General features: G+C 36.6%; 1 protein-coding gene across 12 annotated transcripts in view; it reads left to right on the forward strand.

The window, feature by feature from the left end:
* The window catches only part of MAGI2 (membrane associated guanylate kinase, WW and PDZ domain containing 2), a 1,329,894-nt gene that overhangs the window by 848,676 nt on the left and 456,636 nt on the right, over nt 1-24,582 (forward strand). For all 12 annotated transcript variants that reach the window (XM_072791399.1, XM_072791396.1, XM_072791402.1 and 9 more), the window contains exons 4-5: nt 786-1,001; nt 20,932-21,142. In XM_072791399.1, the coding sequence (XP_072647500.1) occupies nt 786-1,001; nt 20,932-21,142 (427 nt within the window). The remainder of the gene's footprint in view (nt 1-785; nt 1,002-20,931; nt 21,143-24,582) is intronic.

A 24,582-nucleotide genomic window follows, 5' to 3' on the forward strand; every position in this document is an offset into this window, starting at 1 on the left:
ATTAGGGCAGTAGGCCCACAGTCAGCAGCCATGAGAACCACTGAACTGGCCTGGTGATACCCCTCTGGGCAGGTCACTGTGGACATCAAGGAAAACAGTCAAAGCCTTTTGAAAGCTACAGAAAAAGCACAATATACTTTGCCTTTCCAGACTGTTGTGAGATATGCTTAAAAAAAAAAAAAAAAAAAAAAAAAAACTACGAATTGCCTCTGGGAGGCTCAGTCAGTTAAGCATCTGACTCTTGGTTTCAGCTCAGGTCACGATCTTCAGTTCCTGAGATCAAGACTTGCCCATCTGGCTCCATGATCAGTACAGCCTCTGTTTCTCTGCCTCTCCCTCTGCCCTTCCCCCTGCCCATACTCTCTCTCTCTCTTTTTCAAATAATAAATAAATCTTTAAAAAAAAAAGTTATCTGCACCCTCATTCAGACATAATTATTTTTAAAAAGGTTATAATCAGGCATACCAAATTTTAAAAATAATTTTGAAATAGCTTTGAACAATATGAGACTAATACATAAGACTATATTTTGGTTTGGCAAAAGGTGAAAATGAAGATAAATCTGTATCTTTATTTAAGCATTAAAGCCCAATATAGTAAAAGCAACAAATAAAGATGCATATAAAAATGTGAAAGGAGACAAAGCCATATATCTGTATGCATGTAAAATACACGTATATGCAAGAAACAGGATATACATTTATCAATATAATTTCTATTTTTTACAGACTGTACACACAGTAAGAGAAATATCTAACTCCCTGAAGTTTTGGTATCATTTGCAGACAATTACTACGGCACGCCAAAGCCTCCAGCAGAACCAGCACCATTATTATTAAATGTAACAGACCAGATACTTCCGGGAGCCACTCCAAGTGCTGAAGGAAAACGGAAGAGGAATAAATCAGTGAGCAACATGGAGAAAGCCAGTATAGAGCCTCCCGAGGAAGAAGAGGAAGAGAGGCCTGTGGTCAATGGAAATGGAGTAGTAGTAACACCAGGTTAGTCATTTATACATATGTACATATTTATATGTATGATTGATTATAGTTAACCTCAGAGAGAGAGGATTCTAATATCAAATGGAAAGGACATAATTCTTGTATCCCTTTTATTAGTTTTAATTTCGACATATAAACCAATTAGTTTATGTTCCTCAGTTTTTTGTTTCATATACACAGTATTAATAGAAATCTAATGAATTATTTCTACATTTTAGAAAATATTACAAGTCATGAATATGATTGTATAAAGTTCTGGGATCTTTGCTAATTAAAATTAGGTAAAATCTATCCTTAGAAATCTTACTATACTCACTGTTCTGGAAAAAGAGGTTGTTTCATGTGATTTAGTTAACAACTTCAATGAACACTGTACTCAAAATGACTAGAGCTACACCATGTCTGTATATTTTTCTCTCCACCCTTACTATCTAATCTGGCAATGTGGAGAAAGCATCTTTAGACATTGACTTCGTAAAGGCACCTACCCTTGAACAAGGAAAAGGCTTGTTATCTTTTTTATTTATGATCTATCATATCACATATATAAAGAAGAGCAGGCAGATATAAAGTGTGTTTGCACAAGGGTATGGCTTTGCTATTTTCTTGTGCTTATTACTAACCGAGTGTCAAATTTTATTATAATTATAAAATTAGTTTTTTTTCCTTACATTACTTATGATTAAATGTTAAAGCAAAACTATGGCATTCTTTTTTTATATACTTTTTTTTAAGATTTTATTTATTTATTCATGAGACACACAGAAAGAGAGAGAGAGAGAGAGGCAGAGATAGAAACAGGCTCCATGCAAGGAGCCCGACGTGGGACTTGATCCCGGGTCTCCAAGATCACGCCCCGGGCTGAAGACAGCGCTAAACTGCTGAGCCACCCAGGCTGCCCTAACTATGGCATTCTTATAGCCTCTAAGCTTGGAGTAAATTTCCAAAGTTTTATTAGTTATTTATTTTTTAATAACAGCGTACTAGTAGGCATTGAAAATCTAAGAACTGAAAAGCTCTTGAAAAAAAATGTTAACACATGAACTTCGCATACATATTATTATTTTTTTAAGATTTTATTTATTTATTCATAGAGACAGAGAGAGAGAGAGAGAGAGAGAGAGAGAGAGAGGCGGAGAAGCAGGCCCCATTCAGGGAGCCCGATGTGGGACTCGACCCTGGGTCTCCAGGATCACACCCCAGGCTGCAGGTGGAGCTAAACTGCTGCACCACGGGGGCTGCCCCACATACATATTATTAATAATAATAATATATTTCCTACAACTATTTTGATGTCTCTATTTTTAATTATCATTGTACAGTTTCTATAGTGACGTAGTATTTTAATTTTCATGCTCTATTATTTTTATCAACATTTCATAAGCTTATTTCTTAACCTTCCTTATTCATAATTACCTACAAAAATGTTTTTCCTCAAACATAGGGAGACCAAAATCTAATCTATTCCAATCAGTGTGTAAAACCTTAAAAAGTGATTTCATCTTGATTTCTCAGAGGAGGACAGCCTCCTCCATAAATGCAATGGTGAAAAACTTATGCTCTGTTCCTACCAATCACCAATTTCTGTATATAAATGCTAAAGATCACTATTGTACATAATGTAACTTGCTTACTAAAGACCCTGTGCCGGAAAAAAATGTGATGCGGTTCAGAAGGTGAAGAACTAAGTAAATGTATATGAGAGGAAAGCAATTTATAGGTCTATAGGTAATTTTCAAGCAATTAGATACCTTTTCTGTTCTGATTCTGAAATATCTTTGTCAAAATATTTATTTTTCATTATATAATGGATTTTGAATTAAGTTGGTAGTACATAGTTTTCTTAGCTATCTTTGATATGAGAAGCAAAATGATTCAGCCAAGTGGAAGCAGTAATCACAAAAAAACAAAGTTGGAGATCAAAAAGCAGTTACAGAGTTTGTTACTGATTAATACCTTACAGCTAAAAACATAAAATATTTGCCCTTGGTTGGGCCTGAATCGTTGGTTTCTATTGCATTTCTACTCTGTATAAGGCAAATCAAATGAAGTATTCTTGACATACATTTATTTGTAAATTAGAAATTTATTTAATTGGGGGTCATAGTAAATGTAGAAAGCACCATTCCTTTCAATTCATATATTAGACATAAGGAATTGGGTTTGGTTTGTTTGTGAGTTTGGGCTAGGCAGGAGGGGTCCCAAGGTACATGGATTGGTTTGCACTCTTCTTAAGCAGCCCTAACAGTATGTCTGTCCCTGGACCTCTCAGCCTGAGGATGGTAGAGAACAACTACCCAGGCCAACTCTGGGATGTCTGGATAGTCAATAGATGCCACAAATGCCAACAGATGCTTGCAGTGGCTCTGTAAGCCTGGCTGGACTTCTCTGTCCCTTATGGGAGATGAGACATATGTAAATTAGGCGGCTCTTTGCCCAGTGTTCAAAGATGGAGAAAACAGCCCCAAACCAGAAATTGGTCCTTCATCCTTTATTAGAATATCCAATAGAAACTTTAGGGTTCACATTGCCTCCTTCCCATACATATTCACTCAGATCTTCATCTTTTGAACTTTGTCACGTTTTTTTCTAGCATAGGGTCTTTATCCTGCCTTTTTTCTTCCCATACATGTTTACCAGATGTAAGACACTTTAAACAATATTGAGAAAATTCTTGCTTAAATTTTAGTTACCGCCCTGTATCAACTAAGAGCCTATAATACTAATTAACATCAGATGTCAATTCAGAGCATAAATAGTATAATCGATGAGGTGCATTTAGAAAGTGAGAAAAGCTTACTGAGGTACTTTTATTCCATTACATAAAAATGCTGATAATACCGATAATAAATAATGTAAAAATTAACCTCTTGTGGATGCTAACCATGTTCTAGGAACTCTTTAACTTCATTATGTGTACTAGTTCAGTTATTTCTCCTAACAGATTTTACGGGTTAGGTACTATTTCATAGAATAGGACACTGAGGCACACTACTGTTAAGTAATTTGCCCAGAACTGGGATTTATTTATAGGAAATATCGATCCAGAAGCATGTTCTTAGCTGCTATGCTATCTGAGTGTAATAGCACCAATAGAAGCATAAATACATTTCTCAGCAACATGTACGTATATGATCATTATTTTACTTGTACCTCTTTAAAAGTGGCATTATTAGTTTCTACCTACTACAAGTTTCTTATTTCTTTCATTTCTGGAAATCATGTACAACTCCACTTATGTGGCTCTGTGGTTATTAAAAAAATCGTATTTTTAAAAAATATTCTGCATGCATTTAAGCATCAAGCCTACCAATCTTGGGCAGCCCTGGTGGCATAGAGGTTTAATGAAGCCCGGGGTGTGATCTTGGAGATCCAGGATTGAGTCCCATGTCAGGCTTCCTGTATGGAGTCTGCTTCTTCCTCTGCCTGTGTCTCTGTCTCTATGAATAAATAAAATCTTAAAAAAAAAAAAAAGCCTACCAATCTTTAACTCCTTATGTTTTACTGAAATGAATTATTCTCGCTAGGTAAATAAAGGTTTTAGAAGAGTCCTCAATTTACTTCTACTACTCGTTTTCTTCATCGCTTCTCCTTTAGACTTAAACTTAGAACTATACATTCCTTTTAGTTTCAGGCCATATTTATGTAAAGTTTGTGTACATGAAGCTCTACTGACCTGTAACATTGTCCACGAATAGTCAAGTATTTTAAGTGAATAATTAATGTTAGGCTCCCTTTTTTGGTTGGAATTACATCAAACAGATGGAGTTAGCCCATTTCACCTAGAAAAGCCATGGGATGATCTTTCAGTGTCTCAGATCAGAAATGTTTCTCTCTGACATATGTCACTTTGATGATAGAAATCAGTATTGTTCTATCCTTAGAAATGTAGCTCTAACCTGGTTAATACTGAAAGTCACAAAAATAACAATGAAAATAAATAATGGCAACTCTCCTTTAATGAATGCATAAGATGTGCTAGACATATAGTCCATACGTTATTTCTTGTCCCATAACCATGGTATGCTTACTTATCAAAGAATATGCTGAAACTTAGCTTAAGGTACTTAACTAAGGTAATAATTATTTAGTAACAGTGTTAAGATCTGGACCCAGGAACACCCGAACTCATCCTGTCCCCATCACCTTTGCTGGGCTGTTAACCATGTTGAGGACAGCATGACTCTCCTGACCTCCATAAGGTAAAATCAGTCTTTCAGCTCAGTGTATTTCATTACATTGTATTCTGTTATATTTGTCCTTCAGTGAATGTGTGGCTGCAGTGTTAGATCGAATGCTTGCAAAGATGATACAGCTTTACATCATCTTAGAAAATCTGTCTTTAAACTGATACTTAAAATTCATATCCCCAGGAAACCTTTCCTTGACATTAACCTCACCTATATTTAGGCATCTTTATCTTGTTAGAGTTGTCATCCAGCCCCATAGCTTCAAATACTGTCGATTACCCGTAGCCTTCACTTTCCTCTAATGTCCCAGGGCCATATCTCTAACTGCTGCCCACTGGACTGCCCTCCTAAGCATTTCTGTAGCATCTTAAATGCAACATTCCACTTAAATTCTTCTCCCATAACACAAGCAAATCAGCTCATAAAGGCCTTTATTTGATTTTTCAAATTCTTGTTTTCACCCAAATAGCTCAGATACTTCTTTCCCCCAGGCTTCCTATATATTATTAGATATAACAGATCACTGAGCCTGTAGCTTTAATCTCTTTTTCCCAAATATCACCATCCTAGATTGCTGCCTTATCACATTTGTGTCCCCTAAGGGATCTACATTCCTTCAGGCTCTGTCCCTATCCAAGTGGCCTGTTAATCTTCCATCAATTAAAGATTCTTGAACCAGCACTTGATCACATAACTATCCTCCCAAAACTTGGATGAGCTTCGATTTCTACTGCTCCAAACTCCTTGGGTAACCCCTCAGGTCATCCCATATTTGACTGCAACATCTCTGTTAGCTTTGCCCCCCACTACTCCCCCATCTCTTCTCTCATCTCCATCCCTTATTCATAAAATACTTCCACCTGTTGGATAAGGCCTTTATCATATTATAACCTCCTATTCTTTTAGACAGAATTCAATAAAAATTTTGATATTCTCAAGAAATTGCTTGTTGACTCCCATAATGAAAAATTGAAACTGTCCATCTCTGAATTATTGAAGTACACTTTACATCCTTCATTCATTTGGAAGATATTGATTAAACCTGGTACTCGTAGATGATTTTTCATAACGTGCATGTCTGGCATCCCTACACATAGTAAATATTTCTAGGACAAGGATTACCTTTACTTTTTTGCTTATCTGTGTCAGTGATTAGTATAGATCTTTAGATATTTAAAAAACTTGTAAATCTTTATTTTTTTAGTCAACTGAACCTCTGGAGAATATCAGAGTTTTACATGATTAGCTTTATTTCGTGCTCTTTTTACACTACTGAGTTCAGCATGCATTGCTTCTAAGTTTGAAAGATATGGCATTCTTGATCTTACATTCCTGCAAAAGTTATTTGAAAATTACATAGAATTATATTTGAAAACATGTATTCTTAAAGATGAGAACTAATTCAATTTCTCTGTGAAAATACCAAAAATAGATAGGTAAGTGTTGAATCATGATACTGTATACCTGAAACTAATACAGCACTGTTAACTAAGCTGCAATTAAAATAAAAGTAAAGTATAGGTGGATAATAAGTAGCTAGTTTTTCGTTTTGTGTTGTTTTGAAGATTGAACTTCTCTGAAGAAAAGAAAATCCTGTAAACCATAGTAATTGGGTTACGCTTTCTTAGATTTCTTTTATTTCATGAATTATCTGCTAAACTTTTCCGGAAAGTAATTCACTATTATATTGCAACTTCCCCTCACTAGCTATTAGTAAGCCTAGTGTAAGGAATTAGAAATGCACATATATTTTAAAGGCAGCTAAATCTCTCTGTTAATACACACACACACACAATGCCAGGAGGAACAGGGCCCGTGAGAGCTACCTTCGCCAACAAAGGGAATACAGTATGTGTACACAGAGCTGCCTTCTCCAGGCCCCCAAGCCCACAATTAGTGCAAATGAACTGCCGCCCCCAGAGAGCAAACAGAGTGTCCCTTATGTGATCACCGAGTGTCCTCAGAAATGATCTCAGTTCACCATTAGGGACCCGCATCCAGGTCCTGTGCTGCTTGGCACGCTGACTGTGCCTGCACCATCAGTCCTGGTTCTGTGAATGAGGTCCTGTCACTGTCAAAAGAATTATGTCCTCCATAGTGAAGCTCGCTGTTTTCCTGTGAATAATAGCCCACTCTGAAACCACCCCAGCGCCTATCCCCTGCTTATTTTTCTGTGGGTTCACAGAGACTGTGATGTGTGTATCCACTCAGATCTTTATCTTTTTTCTTTCTTTCTTTCCTTTTTTTTTTTTTTTTTTTTTTTTTTTTGAGGAGGCTTCATTTTATGATCTTGTTCCCAAACCCTGTACTAGGTTTCTCTGTCCATTGGAGGGACAAATTTGGGGGACTGTTTTAAATTAACCTTCTAAAATTAGATATTCCATTTCTAAATGAGGGGCATCTTTTCTTAAAAGGATTATTTAAAAGTTAAAACTGTCCTAATTGTCAAATGTCCTGAGTCCCTAGGTGTGATTATAAAATGGTATGATAATCATTTTAGAGCTCCTGCTTAGGAACTACAGTAGTAATTGTAACTACGGCATTGGGGGAAAATTGAAATCATGATTAGTTTCAGGAATGTCACTTCAAATCGAGGCGACTCACTTTGCTGTTAAACTAAAAGCGATGCATTATTTGAACCTCTTCGTGCCCTCAAACTGATTCAGCATTCTGGGGATCCTACGCTCAACCGTTGTGGAGAGTGTTGTTCTACTCCTCTGAGGGTTTGTAGGATGTGTGTGTGAGAGAGAGAGATTTGATACCCGAATGAGGAGTGCAGAGCAACAACACCCAGGGTGATACTGGGGCTTGCACAGCACTTGCAGCAAGCCTGAGGACTGGTTGCAATGTTAAGTGTCTTCAGGTTCTCCAGGCATCCTTAGAGCTTAATCGTATTTCTAATCATAGCCATCCATTCTCTCTAGGTCTGATTTTCACTCTGTGTTTCATTTCCCTGTCTCATATTTCTCCTCATAAGAAGTGATTATAATTGCAGTGTGAAATCTCAGCTGCTTTATTGCCAGACAAAGAGTGCTCTAGTTATTTCTGGCTGAGGGCTGGACTTTGTTCCTGAAGAGGGAAGGTCTCTATGCGTACTCATTCCTTCTGCATAGTCCATTGCTGGGAATAGCACCTCATCTTTTTCCTCCTAATTGACTTCTTGCTCTCATCAAACAATACCTTGACTCCAATTTGGCCCCGAAGAATAGCACTCGAATTATCAAGATCAAAATGAAATGGAGGCTTTTTCTATTTTCTCTTTCAAACCCTTTGATGTTCATAAAACCTCGCAAGGTGATGTTATATTTTATATAGTACTAGTCTCCTGGAATTTTTTCAGAATTTTAAAAGCAAGATCTAAAAGATATTGCACATTTATATCCTATATTCCACTTCATATGTTGCTTTGGTCTTTGAATATTTTCAATACTTCTATCAGTTTCTTTTACTGCAAAGTTAGTTGAGGGTTTGGGGAACTTGTTTCTATATGATAAACATCTTTCAAGTGCATTACATTATTAAAATAATTTCACATATACAATTTCAAAGCTGTGAGGATTCATTTTATTGCCAATATTCCAGTCTACTTTTATTAAAATGTGAAAAAATGAAATATTGCAGGAAGAAGGAAATATACTAATTAAGGCAACATTTCTCCCTTGTTAATGGGAAATAATTTCCTCTACTAATCTTTCTAGTGAGTCTTTACAATTTAATTTTTTGTATCTTGGATTTTTTTTTCCTTGTCATCTGCTACTTATAGACCTTGAATCTTCTATTTTCCTAATTTCACATATTGTTCTTCTAGTGCTCCAAAGAACCTATAACCAACTGAGTTTCAGATAGAGATGAAAAATAATTTTGAGGTATTGAATATGTTTTATTAGTAATTCACATTTTCTTGGCTAGCCCTCTGAATGGATGAGATGCAACTGGGTTACAAATATTACAGAAAAAAGTGATTTCTTTACTGGACTGGGAATATCTACTTCTTCAATTGCCATATCGTCTCAAAAATCAGAAGCACAGTTAGTTGTTACCCTAACTTCCCCTAATTATAATATTTTATTCTAAGTTTATTTTTATAGAATATATTATGATATACATATACATTTTATATATTTATAAACTGTCGCTCTGTCTTAGATCCACCCCTCCTCATTTGTATACCTTTTATGAAAAGAACTGTTATGCACTGTTGGTGGGAATGGAAACTCTTGCAGCCACTGTATGTGGGTTCCCCTAAGGTGAAAAATAGAACTACCCTGTGATCCAGCAATTGTACTACTAGGTATTTACCAAAAAATACAAAAATACTAATTCAAAAGGATACATGCACCCCGATGGTTATAGTAGCATTATCTGCAATAGCCAAATTATGGAAGCAGCCCAAGTGTCCATCAACTGATGAATGGATTAAAAAGATATGATGCAGGGATGCCTGGGTGGCTCTATGGTTGAGTGTCTGCCTCAGGGCATGATTCCGGGGTCCCGGAATTGAGTCCCACATCGGGCTCCCTGCATGCGGGAGCCTGCTTCTCCCTCTGCCTGTGTCTGTGTGTGTGTGTCTCTCTCTCTGTCTCTCATGAATAAATAAATGAAATCTTTTTCAAAAAGATATGGTGCATATATATGCAATGGAATAGTCCTCAGCCATAAAAAAAGAATGAAATCTTGGCATTTGCAATGACATGGATGGAGCTAGAGAGTATTATGCTAAGCGAAATTATGTCAGTCAAAGACAAATGCCATATAATTTCACTCATATGTAGAGTTTAAGAAACAAAATAAACAAGCAAAAGGAGTGGGGAAGAGAGAGGAAGCAAACCAGGAAACACTTTTAACAATAGAGAACAAACTGATGGTTACCAGAGGGGAGATGGGGGCGGCTGAGTGAAATAGGTAATGGGGATGAAGGAGAGCCCTTGTTGTGAAGAACAACAGGTATTGTATGGATGTGTTGCATCACTACATTGTGTACTTGCAACTAATATTACACTGTATGTTAACTAACTGGAATTTAAAACTTAAAGAACTTACATAATACTTTTTTTTTTTTTTTTTTTTTAGAATTTAGAAACACTTTAGGAGAACTAAGGAAAAAAAAAATCCTCTACCTAAACATCAGTAATCTGTGTTTAGAAATATCTCTGAAGCAGCAGAAAAGTAGTCATGTTTGCTAACTGATTGCTGTACCACTGGGACTAGAAACAGGAGGGAAGCCTACTTGGCACCATATTTTCCCTTTGTACTTTTGGATTTCGGCCACGTGCATATTTTAGTACATCAAAAAGTAATTAGGTTTTTAAATGATGAGCAAAATTTCACTAATCACTCAATGTCAAACATTTTAGCACCCATATTATAATTCCTCTTTTTATTTTACAAGGTTTTGGAAAATTGGTGAGAGCACTCTGTGAGCAACAAGCTATAATCTTGACTTTTTTAATCAACTGGCTATATAGAATGCAGGTGGCCACTGCATGATTGCTTCCTTTCTGAAGACAGAATGCCCTCTACTTTTCACTATAGGGTATAATCTATAGTGGGGCCAGAATGGAAAATCAATTGCAATGATATTTTTCTCTTGTTTAAAAGTCACTCCAGGGTACCTGGGTGGCTCCGTTGATTAAGCGTCTGCCTTTGGCTCAGGTCATGATCTCAGGCTCTTGGGATTAAGCTCTGCATTGGGCTCCCTGCTCAGCTGGGAGTTTATTTCTCCCTCTCCTGCCCCCTACTTATTCATTCTCTCTCTCTCTCTCTCTCTCTCTCTCTCTCAAATAAATTAATAAAATCTTTTAAAAATAAAGAAATAAAAGTCACCCCTGAAATGTTCATTCATGTACAAGACCCTCTGGTTCAAATTTTGACTAAGAACTTCAGCTTCTAGAAGTGAAGTGAGGATCATTCTCTGACAGCCTCCTCCCCCACTAACACATGGGACCTTGGATTAGTATAAGAAACACACTTTTTGATAAGGTTACTGAGTTTTCAGGAAAGAAACAGAAATCTTCAAGCCCCACAACTTCTACTGCCATGGTCACTACCACAAATAAACAGAAACCAAAGTGGGGGAGCGATCTGTTATAAACAGACTTGAAAACCAAGGTTGCCCTGGGAATACACCAGGAGGCTAATAAGCCTTGGGCTAATATCAAATTGGGGAGCCAAGTCTCTGATTCTGCTACAAGTGCATACCCTCTGTGGTACCAAAGTATTGCCAGATTTATAGCTCAGTAGCAGCCCCCTGTGCCCAACAAAATCAAATGCAAAACTCTATAGGAAATTATACAGAACTTGAAAAAAAACTGTGGATTATTATCTGAGAATTAGTTTTCTTCCTTTAAGTCATTTAACCCCACAACATGTCTTAACTGAGGAAGGATAACTCAACTTATGTGAACACTTTTTAAAAAGGAAATGTTAAAAAATAAAATAAAATAAATAAAAAGGAAATGTTAGTTTTGTATCTCTCTCTTTTTTAGTTATTGCATTTAAAAAATCCTAATATCTTTCAAATTCTGCAAACTTGACCACACTTCTTTTCTGCCGAGAGAGACCATTTAGATGGCTTGACTGAATTAACTTTGTAATTTATTTAGTATTTTAAGTAATAGAATTCCCTGATAACGATATCTGACATTTACTGAACACCTACTGTGTTCTAATAGTTTACTGCTCTAAGCAATTTCTATGCATGGCACATCTAATTCTTATAGGTAGGTAATGTTATTAACCCGCATTGTATGGTTAAAGAAATTGAATGTTTCAATACCTTGTTCAACATCACACTGTAAAGAACAGATTCAAACCCAGGCAGTCTGACACCAGCCTTAGCAATTATCTTCTACTGCTTCTTGTGGAGTGTTTTTGCTGTTACCTGAGAATCGCTACACAAAAAGCAAAAGAAAAATATTATTTCAAATTATTCCTATTTTCTCTTATTATGTGTAAATATTTTTTCCTGTTAAATGTTTTCTAGCCATGCTTATTTCCAAAGAAATAATATGAATATAGGAGAAAAATTATTAGATTTATTAAAATTTGTCATGTAGCCATTAGAAACATAAATCACAGAGCTCTCACAGGGTAAAACAAATTTTGGAAATTTAAATTTTATGACTGTTCAAGAAATAAAATCAACAATTTCCTGTCTAGCTTAAAAACATTATTTTTCCTCATTTTGAAGGATGGCAATTACAGAAAGCTCAACATTAGCTATATGCATAGACCATGTCAAGTGAAAATATGGGTAAGGTATAAAATAGGCATTCTTCTTGAAATGGTTTTATCTTGGTTTCTGATTATTCTCTAATAAAACCGAGTAAGAACATTCAAAACTGTGGCATTCTGATTTATCCTTAGTCTTATGTCCGAAAGGCAATGTGCTAGATACTGCTAAGCCAATAAACATGTAAGCAAATGGAATGGCTACGATACATATCATTGTATATCAAAGCCTGAGACCAGACCAGAGCTATAGAATTAATGTGAGCTGGACCAAATGCAAAAATGCATACATTTAATTCTCTTCCAATTAAATGACTTTCAGTCCCTATACTATCTTTGAGTTCTTCTGAATTTCTTATGGGAAGAAAAGCATTTGCTAAATCCAACAAAACACAATTAGGGTAGGAAAGAGGAAAATTGTATTTCTTAATTCTTCACAACAGTAAAAGTGTACATAAAATATGTTTTTTATAGGTCTTCATTTATAAGAATGTACATTGTCAATGTCTGTTTTATGTCTCAACATTTCTGTAGAGTTTCTAGGAAATTCAACAGTTCTGGTCAAAGAGGAATATTTTTCATCACTACCATTCTTTAAAAAGAGATACTCCTTCTTTATTGAAATATTCTTTGATTCTATTGTTAGTGAAACAAAACAAAACATGCCTTGCTCTTGTTTATAAGGCATCTAAGTGACCTAGAAATGCAAAATGGAATGCTCAAAAAAAAAAAAAAATGCCAGTGTTTGATAAAGTCTGTTCACTTCAGCAGCAAGCATCTTAGGAAAAAAATTACATTTACATATCCAAAAAATTCATGTTTAGATTTAACAATAGACTCATACCGAAAAATATGTCTTGGAAGTCAAAAAGGACAATTCTACATGACTACTTCTAATCAAGAAATAGCTTCACACCGCTATAAAAGTAAAACATATGTTTGTATTATTTGGCTCCCTCTTAGTCAAAATTTAAATAGTCTAGGTCTTCTCAAACTACAGATCTTACATAAATGAGATTTATGTGAGGCATATTTGCACCCATGCTTCTCTAAGCTGAACTCCATGAGAGAAAAGGAGTGCTAACAGGAGTGGCCACCTGTACACTCATGGTTGGTATGTAAGATCTATTCTTTCCCATACTTTTGTTACTAAAAATCGATTTGGGTGATACATCCAGATAATGGAATATTTTTCATTGCTAAGAAGAAGGGAGCTCTAAGCCATTAAAATACATTGGATAGACTTAAATGCATATTTATGTGAAAGAAGCCAATCTGAAAATGTCTATACCATATGACATTCTGAATAAAGCAAAACTATGGAGACAGTAAAAACATCAATGTGGTTGCCAGGAGTTAGAGAGGAGGACAGGATGAATAGGAAGAGCACGGAGGATTTTTAAAGCAGTGAAACTACTTTGTGCGATATTATAACGGTGGCTACATGTCATTATACATTTGTCCAAACCCATAAAATATATCACCTGGAGTGAATCCTAATTTCATCTGTGGTCTTTGGATGATAATGATGTGTCAGTGTAGGTTCATCAGTTGTAACAAATGTATCACTTGATGGGGATGGGCAAGGAGTCTATGGGGAATCTCTGCACCTTTCTCTTAATTTTGTTGTACAGTTAAAATTTCTCTAAAAATTAGAATTTTAAAAAAATCCATTCTGTTCTTAATGGTTACATTCTCAGTTACTTATACAATACCCAACGTTGTCTGATTAAAATAATAAAAATAAGCTTCATACAGAAAAAAGAGATAACCATATTAATCAAAATGTAGTAAATTTATCTTTTCCTTCTAAGCAAGGAAATTATTATGATGTAACATGAACGTTCAGTGAATTGTAAGCTGAACTCGCCTGATACACTGTGTAATTAGTTGAATTGTGCTCCTCCTCCCGCAATTTATATATTGAAGTCCACACCACCAGACTCTCAGAATGCAAACTTATTTGGAAATAGGGTCTTCGTAGATGTAATTAGTTAAGATGAAGTCCTAGTAGAGTAGGGTGGGCCCCTAATCCAGTGTAACTGGTGTCCTTATAAAAAGGCGAAATTGGAACACAGACATGTACACAGTAAGAATGCCATATGAAGATTGGAGTTGTGCTGCCATAAACCAAGTAACTACCAGAAGCTAGCAGAGAGGTCTGGAATAGATCCTTCTCTAGTACCTCTGGAGGGACCATGGCCCTGCCAAATCCTTAATCTCGGATGTCTAGTCTCCAGAACTGTAAGCTAATACATTTCTCTTGTTTAACCCATCCAGTTTGTGGTACTTGTTATGACAGCCCTAGCACTCATTTGGACCACATTCTCCTTGACTGCCTCATTGACTAGCCTAGTGCCTGGAACTTAGTGCGGTCTCAACAAATATTTGATAAATTAATTAATACCACTCTCCTAGTAATAGAGGAAACATAATGCCAGTGCCTTTTCCAGCTGAGTGCTCAATGTTGGAATTCCTCAGATAGCTCTTTTAGATATTCTTATCTCCATGTACTATATTGCCATCCTAGAAATGTGTATATAACTCTTTGGTGTCATTGAGTGTCATGTAAAAAGTCATTATGATGGTACTCTATATAGTTACCCAGAGTTGGGGGGAATACTTCCTCTCTACCCATCATGTTGTCTTGCATGTCAATTAAAGTACTTGATTTGCACTCCACTGGCAGCTTAATTTATTCTGCCCAGAAGAGATGGAGTGACTTATGTGAATGATGCATCTTAGAAGGATAGCTGGGCTTGCTTGGCTCAACTCCTCTTTTTCTTACCCCTAATGTTCTGCTTTCCTTTTCTGAGAATAGGTTTTGCCCTTGCATAGGAAGCCTGCCCTGCTTCCATGCTGCCTGTGGGTTCATTGGCCAGACTCTGGGTTTCACTGGAAGCCTTTGACTCTCGCCATAAACTACACCCCTAGATTAGCCTTTACAAATAGTGAATGCGCAAATGTTATGGTTGTCTATTTGTCTTACTCACTTTTTTCTCTTATTTTGTCCAGATAGAGAAAGCAGGTGCTACTTATTCCTTTCTATCAACCCAATTCACAGTAGCCCGATAAAATTTTTTTTCTCCCCCATTAGGTTCTTGTTAAGTATCCTGCATATCATAGGTATTAAATTCATGTTTGCTAATGTGATGATTGATCCATTTAAATAAGACTAAAGGAAGGAAGGAATCAACAAGTGTTAGACGAACTGAGAGGTCTTGGCACCATATCTCTGGCACGACAATAAATATAGACATCTCCAAAGACTCTAGTCTTTAGTCAAAGAAAAAAGTATATTTGTTCACAGCTAAGCTTCTTTTTATAATTTTATATATTCATGAGAGACATAGGCAGAGGGAGAAGCAGGCTCCCTGCAGGGAGCCCAGTGCAGGACTCAATCATGACCTGAGCCAAAGGCAGATGATCAACTACTGAGCCACCCAGGCATCTGTCTCATACCTAAGCTTCTTGAATGAATTTTCTGTCAGCATATTATGTGTTTTTTCTTTTCATTCATTCTTTTTTTTTTTTTTTTTTTTTTTTTCTTTTTTCATTCATTCTTTAATCCATTCCAACTTGGCTTCTGGACCCACCATTCCACTATAACTGCTACCATAACTGGTAACCAATGTCACCAGTGACCTCCATATTATTAATTTCAAAAGATTGTATGCCCTTATTTTGTTGGACTATTTAGCAGCTTTGGCCAAAGGTAATAAGTTTCTCCTCATTGCCCTCTGCTCAGCTTTTATGGCATGAGGATTGACTGGTTTTCCTATTACTTCCCTGGCTGCTCTTTTCTAATCATCCTCTCACTGACTGTTAAATGTGAAAATTCCTCAGACAGCAGCTCTAAGGAGCCTAGTTTCCACTTGCTACACTGTCTCTCTAGGCAATTTCATCCACTCCTCTGGCTTAGATTATAGTATAGTCTAGCCATGTACTGTTGTCTCTAAATTTGATTCTCTCTAGCCAAGAACTCTGACATGACATCTCCATTGAGAGTTTGAAGTGGAACTCTGTCTCTGTGTACCCAAAACTATACCCATACTCTCCCCAACTCCCTGCACGGTCCTGCTCCTTTTCTCATATTTCTCATCTCAGTGAATAGCTTTGCTGCTCACCGGGTTTACCAGGATATCTAAATGTTTTTTCAGTCCATTTCTTTCCATGCCCATGCCACCATCATCTCTTGTCTAGAACAGACAAATAACTTACCAAATATCTTCTCTTGCCATTCTCAAACCCCCAGAATAGTTAAGGGAATCTTTGTAGTGAATGAAAATCTAATCGTATTATCTTCTTGATTTTTTTTTAAGATTTTATCCATTTATTCATGAGAGACAGACAGAAAGAGAGAGAGAGGGAGAGAGAGAGAAGCAGAGACACAGGCGGAGGGAGAAGCAGGCTCCATGCAGGGAGCCTGATGTGGGACTCGATCCTGGGTCTCCAGGATCAGGCCCTGGGCCGAAGGCAGGCACTAAACCGCTGAGCCACCCGGGGATCCTATCTTCTTGGTTAAGATAAATCAATGCCTTCTCATTACTTTTAGGTTACAGTCTCAAATTCTGAGCATGCTTTCTAAGGCCTTGCCTAATTCAGTCCTTGCTTATCTATTTTTTCTCTATTGCCTTCCTCTGAAAAAAGTCTCTTGATTTCTCTTTCAAGTATCAGGTTGACAGCACACTGTGAAAAAAATGTATATGCATAATATCCCAGCTTTCATTGGGAAAGCATTCATCACACTTAAACTTGTCTAAAGACTACACATCCTGACATATTTTGAGGTCCAGAAGAGCAGGGGTCATGCCTCTCTTGTTCATTCTTCTGTTCTTAGTCTCTGATAATTGAGTGCTTAATAATTATTTATTAAATGAATATTGAATGAATGAATATTTCAGAATATGACCTTGCATTTTAACTTTTCAAATGCAACATAACATCTGGAATTACCTGAGAACAGTGTTTTTTTGTGTATCGGTAACTACATGTAATAAGATTCAGCAATGAGAATCTAAAGAGAGCACAGGTACCTTTTCTTGCTGCTTCTTTCCTACACATTTACAAAGGTCAATTTTCTATGAGGAATCTGCTGGAAGACTATATCAGCAAGGGGCCATATTCTTTTTAAAGTGTTCTTTTTAAGGGCAAAACTGTGAAAGCTTGTAATGTGTTCTTGTGCTTCCTAATTCCTAAAGATACCTTAATATGGCCTCTGAGATTGATGCATATAGGGAAAACTAAGCAATTGATCTAAGCAATTGATTAAAACAAAGATAGAATTCTTTAATTAACTCATTGTAAATTACTGTTACTAATTTTTAAAGTCATAAAAATAATTGATAGCCAATGAATGCAAATATACATAAAGAAAACTTCTTCCACCCCCATTTAATGTACTATATATACTTAAGTAAACAAAGTTGACAATCTCTTGTGCATCTTCCAAACTGTTTTCATGCTTATATATTATACACAAAATTGTATGCGTATAACTAAGAGAACTTGTGTTCATTTGTTTTTAAAAAGCAGAATAAATAATATATGTTCTCTACAACTTGGATTACTCTTTGAATAATTCCACCTCAATAGATACACATTTAATTCATTGTTTTAAACTATGGTTTTCCACAATTTTCTTAATCATAATTCTCATTGATAAGCATTCAAACCATTTTCAGGGCTTTATTACTAGACATACCCCACTATTGTTATATGTGTATTCTTACTCCACACTACTTTTATTTTTGGAGGATACCGTCTCAAAGTGGGATTACTGAGTCAAAGAATATGCGTATGTGTATATATATATTTTAATGTTAATAGCTATTGGTTATGTTCTCAAATGATTGTAGAATTTCATATTTTTAAATCAGCTGTCCTGTCTTCACATTGGCATCTGTCAGTAGTACTCTCCTTCCAGTTTTGGGGTTAAGCTGTCTCTAGGACACCTTCCACTGTGAGGAAGCCAGTGGTTCCCTAGTTTTAGTTATTTTCCAAGTCTCCCACTGGGCCATACTTAGACTTTCAGATGACAAACATACCCCAGGGGAGTCCTTGAAGTGGTATTCAAACTTTTTAAAATATTTTATTTATTTATTTTAGATATAGAGCGTGAATAGGGAGAGGGGCAGAGAGAGAGAGGGAGAGGAAATCAAGCAGACTCCACACTGAGTTCAGAGCCCGACCAGGACTCAATCTCACAACTCTGAGATCATGACCTGAGCTGAACCAAGGGTTTGGATGCTTAACTGACTGAGCTACTCAGTTGCCCCCTTACCCACAATCTATTTGTTCTGACTTTCCAGTGGAGATTTGGGGCTACTCTGCAGAAAACATTTCTCCCAAAGTTTTAAACTAAAGTAATTCATGGGCTTCCTCTCCTTTTGGCTCCCTTCACCTTTTCCTTGGCTTCCCTTTTCTTACCATGGCCACATACATCATACTCCAGACCAAAACCTAAAGATAGTGGTGCTGAATCTCTGAATGAACCAAGGAGTGTCTTAAACCGGAAGATTTCCCCCTTTGAATTTCTTTCCCAATCACACCATCTTACCTTGCAGGAACTTATTCTGCATTTTATCTTTCTTTTTATTTACCCTGTTCATTTTTCTAGATGGTACCCACTCTACTCTTCGCCAACAAATAAGACTCATGGTCTATGTTTAGTGGCAGAAAAGCTAAATGGGAACAAAAAGAAATTCTGAATAGCTCAGAGAGAATATACATGATAGGATATTTAAAAAATATCCCCATTATGCAATTACACGCATACCTTGACCAAAATACTTAATCCCAAAAATCTAATCCCATGAAAAGGTAGCCTTTAAAATCATCTTCTTTACCCACTCCCTGTAGTACCCCTGTTAGGTCTTTAAAATGTCCTTATTTCCCTGCCTTTACTCTTTAGAACCTGAGCTTAACCAAGATACAGCTTAAAACTCATGCTGGTATTAGAGTTTCCATAGAATTTTCCAAGAAAATTCCAAGAATTTTCTTGTCCTTCAAGATTTTGTCTTTAACACATATTATATATTTCCAGAAATGTGATCATCCTTCATTGACATTTAGGTATATGATCCAGAATTTACCTCTTCATAGTTTTTATTTTACCCCATTTCTCTCCCTGTTTTGTTTTATCTGCTCTGATTCAACAATCTGTGAAAGGGTTAGAGTAAGTCCTCAAATGTTGTCCTCAGGTAGGATGCATGGATAGTATGTATTCAGAACTTCTGTTGTTTAAAATGACTTTCTTTTGCCTAGATAGAGGAGTAATATTTTGGTAGACTTAAGTTCTTGAGTTGCTGTACTTTTTTTCATTCTCAAGTTACTATAGATGTTACCTTATTGTCTTTGAGGTTAGTGTATCACAGATGAAAGATCTCATGTTCTTTTGTTCCTCTTTTCTTTGTAAGTAATCATGTTTCTTCAGTGCAGGAGCCTCTAAAGTTGCTTTTTTAATATCGGAGTTTGGAAATTTCGCCTAGCTGTGTTTAGGAGTCTATATGCTTCATTAATCTGGCGTCAGATTCAGTGAGCCATTTCAGTCTGCAAACTCAAGTGTTTCTTCATATTAGGTAAATTTTCTTCTACTTTTTTGTTGTTGAGTTATTATTTCTTCTCTATGTGCTTCTTTTGCTCATTCTGGAGCTCATGCTATTTACATGTTGGAACCTTGGGTCTGTCCTCCAAGCCTGTTACCTTTACTCTTAAAATATGTATCTTTTTTTTAGGTTTTAGTCTATTGTATTAGTTTTCTATTGTTATTATAACAAATGACCATAAACTTAGTGGCTTAAAACAATGCAAATTTACTGTCTTACAGTTCTGTAGGTTAGAAGTTTGACATGGGACTGACCTGGCTGAAATAAAAGTATCAACAGGACTATGTTCCTTTCTAGAGGCTTAATTTTCGAGAAGAGAATCCATGCACTAGCCTTTCCAGCTTCTAGAGGCCATCCACATTTCTCGGCTTGTGTTTGATCGGTCCTCTTCTTCTATCTTCAAAGCCAGCAACATTGCACCTCTTTGGCCATTCTTTAGTGGCACATCTCCCTCTCACCATCCTCTTCTGCCTTCCTATTACACTTTTAAGAACCCCTGTCATTACAATGAGCCCACCTGAATAACTGAAGATAACCTCCCAATCTCAAGGCCCTTAATTTAATCAGATCTGAAAATTCTCTTTCACCATGTAAGGTAACATTGAGATGTTTGAGGAAGTAGGACATGGACATGTTTAGGGAGTCATTATTCTGCCTACCACACCTGTGTTGTGAAATGGCCATCAAATTCAGTAATCAGCAATAATTAGATGAAAGGTAGACAAGAATGATGAAAAAAAAAAGGGAAATTCAAGTAGGCCTAGAGATGATTTTCAGAGCTATTTGCAATTATGCTTTTCTTGTTAGCCTTCATAGAGCTTATACCCTAATACCTCATACTCCACACTCATTGAGAAGTTCCTGTGGCTAGAATGACTAACGGCATGCTTTGTTCTCTTGTAGAATCCAGTGAACATGAAGACAAGAGTGCAGGTGCCTCAGGGGAGACACCCTCCCAGCCTTATCCTGCACCAGTGTATAGTCAGCCTGAGGAGCTGAAGGAGCAGATGGATGATGCAAAACCAACTAAACCTGAAGAGAATGAGGAGTCAGACCCATTGCCTGATAACTGGGAAATGGCCTATACAGAGAAGGGTGAAGTCTACTTCATTGAGTAAGTTTCACACATTTCTTTGGATATTGCCACAAAGATCATGGCAGCATATAAGTGATGCCGCACATAGAGATGTGGTCATAATAAAATGCTGAATTTTATTGTTCCTGGTATTAGCATCCTTCTTTGTTAGAGAATAATGGATAGTGCCTTAATACAATTAGATTATAGCTATAAATCAAAGAATGAATTAAACAATTGCAAAATTGTAAAATCTGTAAAATTTGTTACAATTGTGACTAAAAAGGCAAATCTCTATGTGATGTTATTACTGAGTTGGAAATAATCTACCTATCATGGGAAATGCTTACTCTACTCTTTCAAGACCTCCGTATAGTCCAAAAGAGATAATCCCATCTTTTAAGTAAGATTGCTAGAAACCTTTACCATCATGTTCAGTGACACAGCCATTTAGAGCAAAATACTTACTTGTCGCAAAAGGCAACATTTTAAGTATTTCACCCAGAGGTCATACGTCAATAAAATCATTTAGTTTTGTATCATGTAACTATAAATCACACTCATTTTTATTAATTTCATTCTATTTTTTTGCTTACCATTTTTATGACTGGCCAAGAAAACTGAAGTGCTAATCTTGAACTCCCTGGTGATAATGACTCAACCTAATCTTTTACCGCCTTTTGGACTTTTCTTTTTTTTTCCCAAACTGACGTTTAATATATTTTATTAACAATTCTATTTTCCCTTTCTTTATTTTCCAAGAGTAGAACCACTTTAAAAAACAAAACAAAACAAAAAACCAAGGTCCTAAGTGAGAGATCTCAGCACAAAATTAAATTGTTAGCATGCATAAGACAATCAAACTATTCATTAGGAAGAATAAAAACCAAAAAAAAAAAAATTGTAATGAACAACACTTATTCCCACAAACAAGACTCAAACAGAAAAATTAATAGAATCTGAAGTTTTCAGTGCTGACAGTAGATAAAAATATGTAACCTCTGATTATTCAAGAAAAAATATTAAAAGTAGATTTCCTTCCCCAACCTGGAGTGATTTGGGACTTAGATCTCCATAGGCAGAACTCAGTTGTGAAATTGAAATGTTACCACATGCCAATATTTAATTCTCATGTGAAGGTGGGAACTTTGATACATGTGGCCAAGGGAATATATAATGAGGTAATTACTTGGTGCTCTGCTTGACTCCAACACGGGATAAGAAATACAGTGTTTTGCAGAAAATGAATCTCTACCACTCACCTTTTGACAGATCTTGGAAATTTAAAAAAAAGAATAAATATCTCTTGCATTATTTTTTATTGCTATAATCAATGACCCAAAGAAATCTTTTACCAATTAATTGGAAAAGAAGAAGCCATATGGAGTTTTTTAAATGCCAAAAAAAGTATTTAAATCTAAAAACATTACTTTGTTATTGATAAGTACAGCATGGGGCCACTCAAAGTATAAACCCTACATACGTTGGTGTTCAGGAAAATTGCTATTCAGAAGAAGGAGACCGATAGTATATACATTTTTATTTTATTTATCTATGTATTTATATACACAGGAGGAGTAAGGGCATGTGGAAATAATAAAAGAAAACCAACATGACAAGTTGATTAAAGAGCTGTTTCCTTATAAGGTTTCTAATAATGCAATTATAAAAATCTTTGTGATTACAAAATAATATTTTCTCCTTTAAACAGTGTCAGATTTTGTGATTGTGAAGAAGAGGGACTTTGAAAGATGATGTTGTGCTCATGGTATGTAGTAAGTGATGAGGCTCTGCAAGATATGAGAGAATGTACCAAAATGATTTTGTTAATACTCGACTGAATTCAAAGATTCATAAGATTTCGTACCTGTTCTCAAGTTTATAGTTGAGATTTATTGTTCAAGTTGGGGAAGAGAGACATATAACTATAAACAATCAGTAAACAACTAATTTCTGAGTTTTATGATCCTATTTGGAGAAGGATATGCTTAGCACAGACTTAAGTAATAAAAGGAGGCACCATTGGGAATGTGTGGTCATGCACACTTGGCAATGTGTAGACACAGGTGCTTTCAAAGACCCAGTCACTAGGCTTATCAGGGATAGTGAGAAGACCCTCTGACCCTACCAGGCAATAGGTATTTAATGGTGAATCCTGTGAAATGATTGCTCTGTTTCCATTTTGCTAGATCATTAGTGCTTTTTTGCAAGACAGGCTTTCTGTTACTTCAGGGAAGAATTAATGAGCAGAGGAACAGAGATAAGTGGAAGTGGAAAATTAAGATACAAGAGAGGATATAACTTCATTTTGGCAAGAAAGCTGATGCTGGAGAGACTCACCCAGAGTTTTGGAAAATGAAGAAGCCTCGAGTTAAGGCTGAAGTGGGAATGTGAAGGGGAAGGTGTTTCCTGTAGAAGGCAGGTGTGAATGCCCTACTTAAGGAGATTCCTCCACAGAATGGAGGCACCTCTCACCCCACCCTTCACCCTGGACCAGTTCGAGCCCCGTCTTTTCTTTCTTGAAGAAGTCACCTTTGAATCCCATTCTCAGTGTGATGAGCTCACATATCAGACTAGGCAGGAATCAGCGTCTTCTTCATCTGGTGCTTCATTTCCACACTATGAACATGTGCCTTGTGGTTTCCTTTCTCTTTGCCTGTATTTCACTCTGCTTTACTTTTCCCTCCATTTTTGCTGATTCTCTCCTGACTGCTTTCACTGTTTTGCCTGGAATACTTCTTCCCTTCTAACCGTGTGCGACAAAATCAGAACTTCAACCCACTGTCATTGACCTGTGGGTAACTTTGCTGTTGATATCACAATGAATTCTTTTTTTTAAGATTTTATTTATTTATTCATGGGAGACACAGAGGGAGAGAGGCAGAGACACAGGCAGAAGGAGAAGCAGGCTCCATGCAGGGAGCCTGATGCAGGACTTGATCCCAGGACCCCAGGATCATACCCTGAGCCAAAGGCAGAGCTCAACCACTGAGCCACCCAGGCGGCCCACAATGAATCCTTTTGTGAATAGAAAAGGCCCTTGGAAACAGTCTGTTAGAGCAGGAATGTGACAGGAAAGGGATCATGGTGGGGCAATAAGAACTTTCTTGGGGACTAAGCCATGACGGGCCCCGGAATTTCTAGCCAAGAAACTTAGAAAACAAGTAGTACTTGTCATATAAAAGTTTGCAGTCCTGAAGCAAAGTCAAGGTAAAGAAAGAAGACAAAAAGGCCAGTAGAGTAAATTAAAAGACAGATAAAAGAGATGGAGGAGAAGATAGACATGTGAAGTAAGGAGAGCTGGCATCAGTGAGAACTTCCCTCTGGTACAAATATTGTGAGAGTCACTTATAGTAATAGAAGTCTCCCCTGGTAGGCAACAGCCCTCATTACACTTCACTGATTTCTGTCTCCTGTGAAACAAAGATTTTGGTAAAACAGAAGCAAGTGAAACCAAGGAGAAGGGCCCCGTGGTTCTG

This window comes from Canis lupus, chromosome 21 (genome assembly GCF_048164855.1).
Source record: "Canis lupus baileyi chromosome 21, mCanLup2.hap1, whole genome shotgun sequence".
In the NCBI taxonomy this organism is placed as follows: Eukaryota; Metazoa; Chordata; class Mammalia; order Carnivora; family Canidae; genus Canis; species Canis lupus.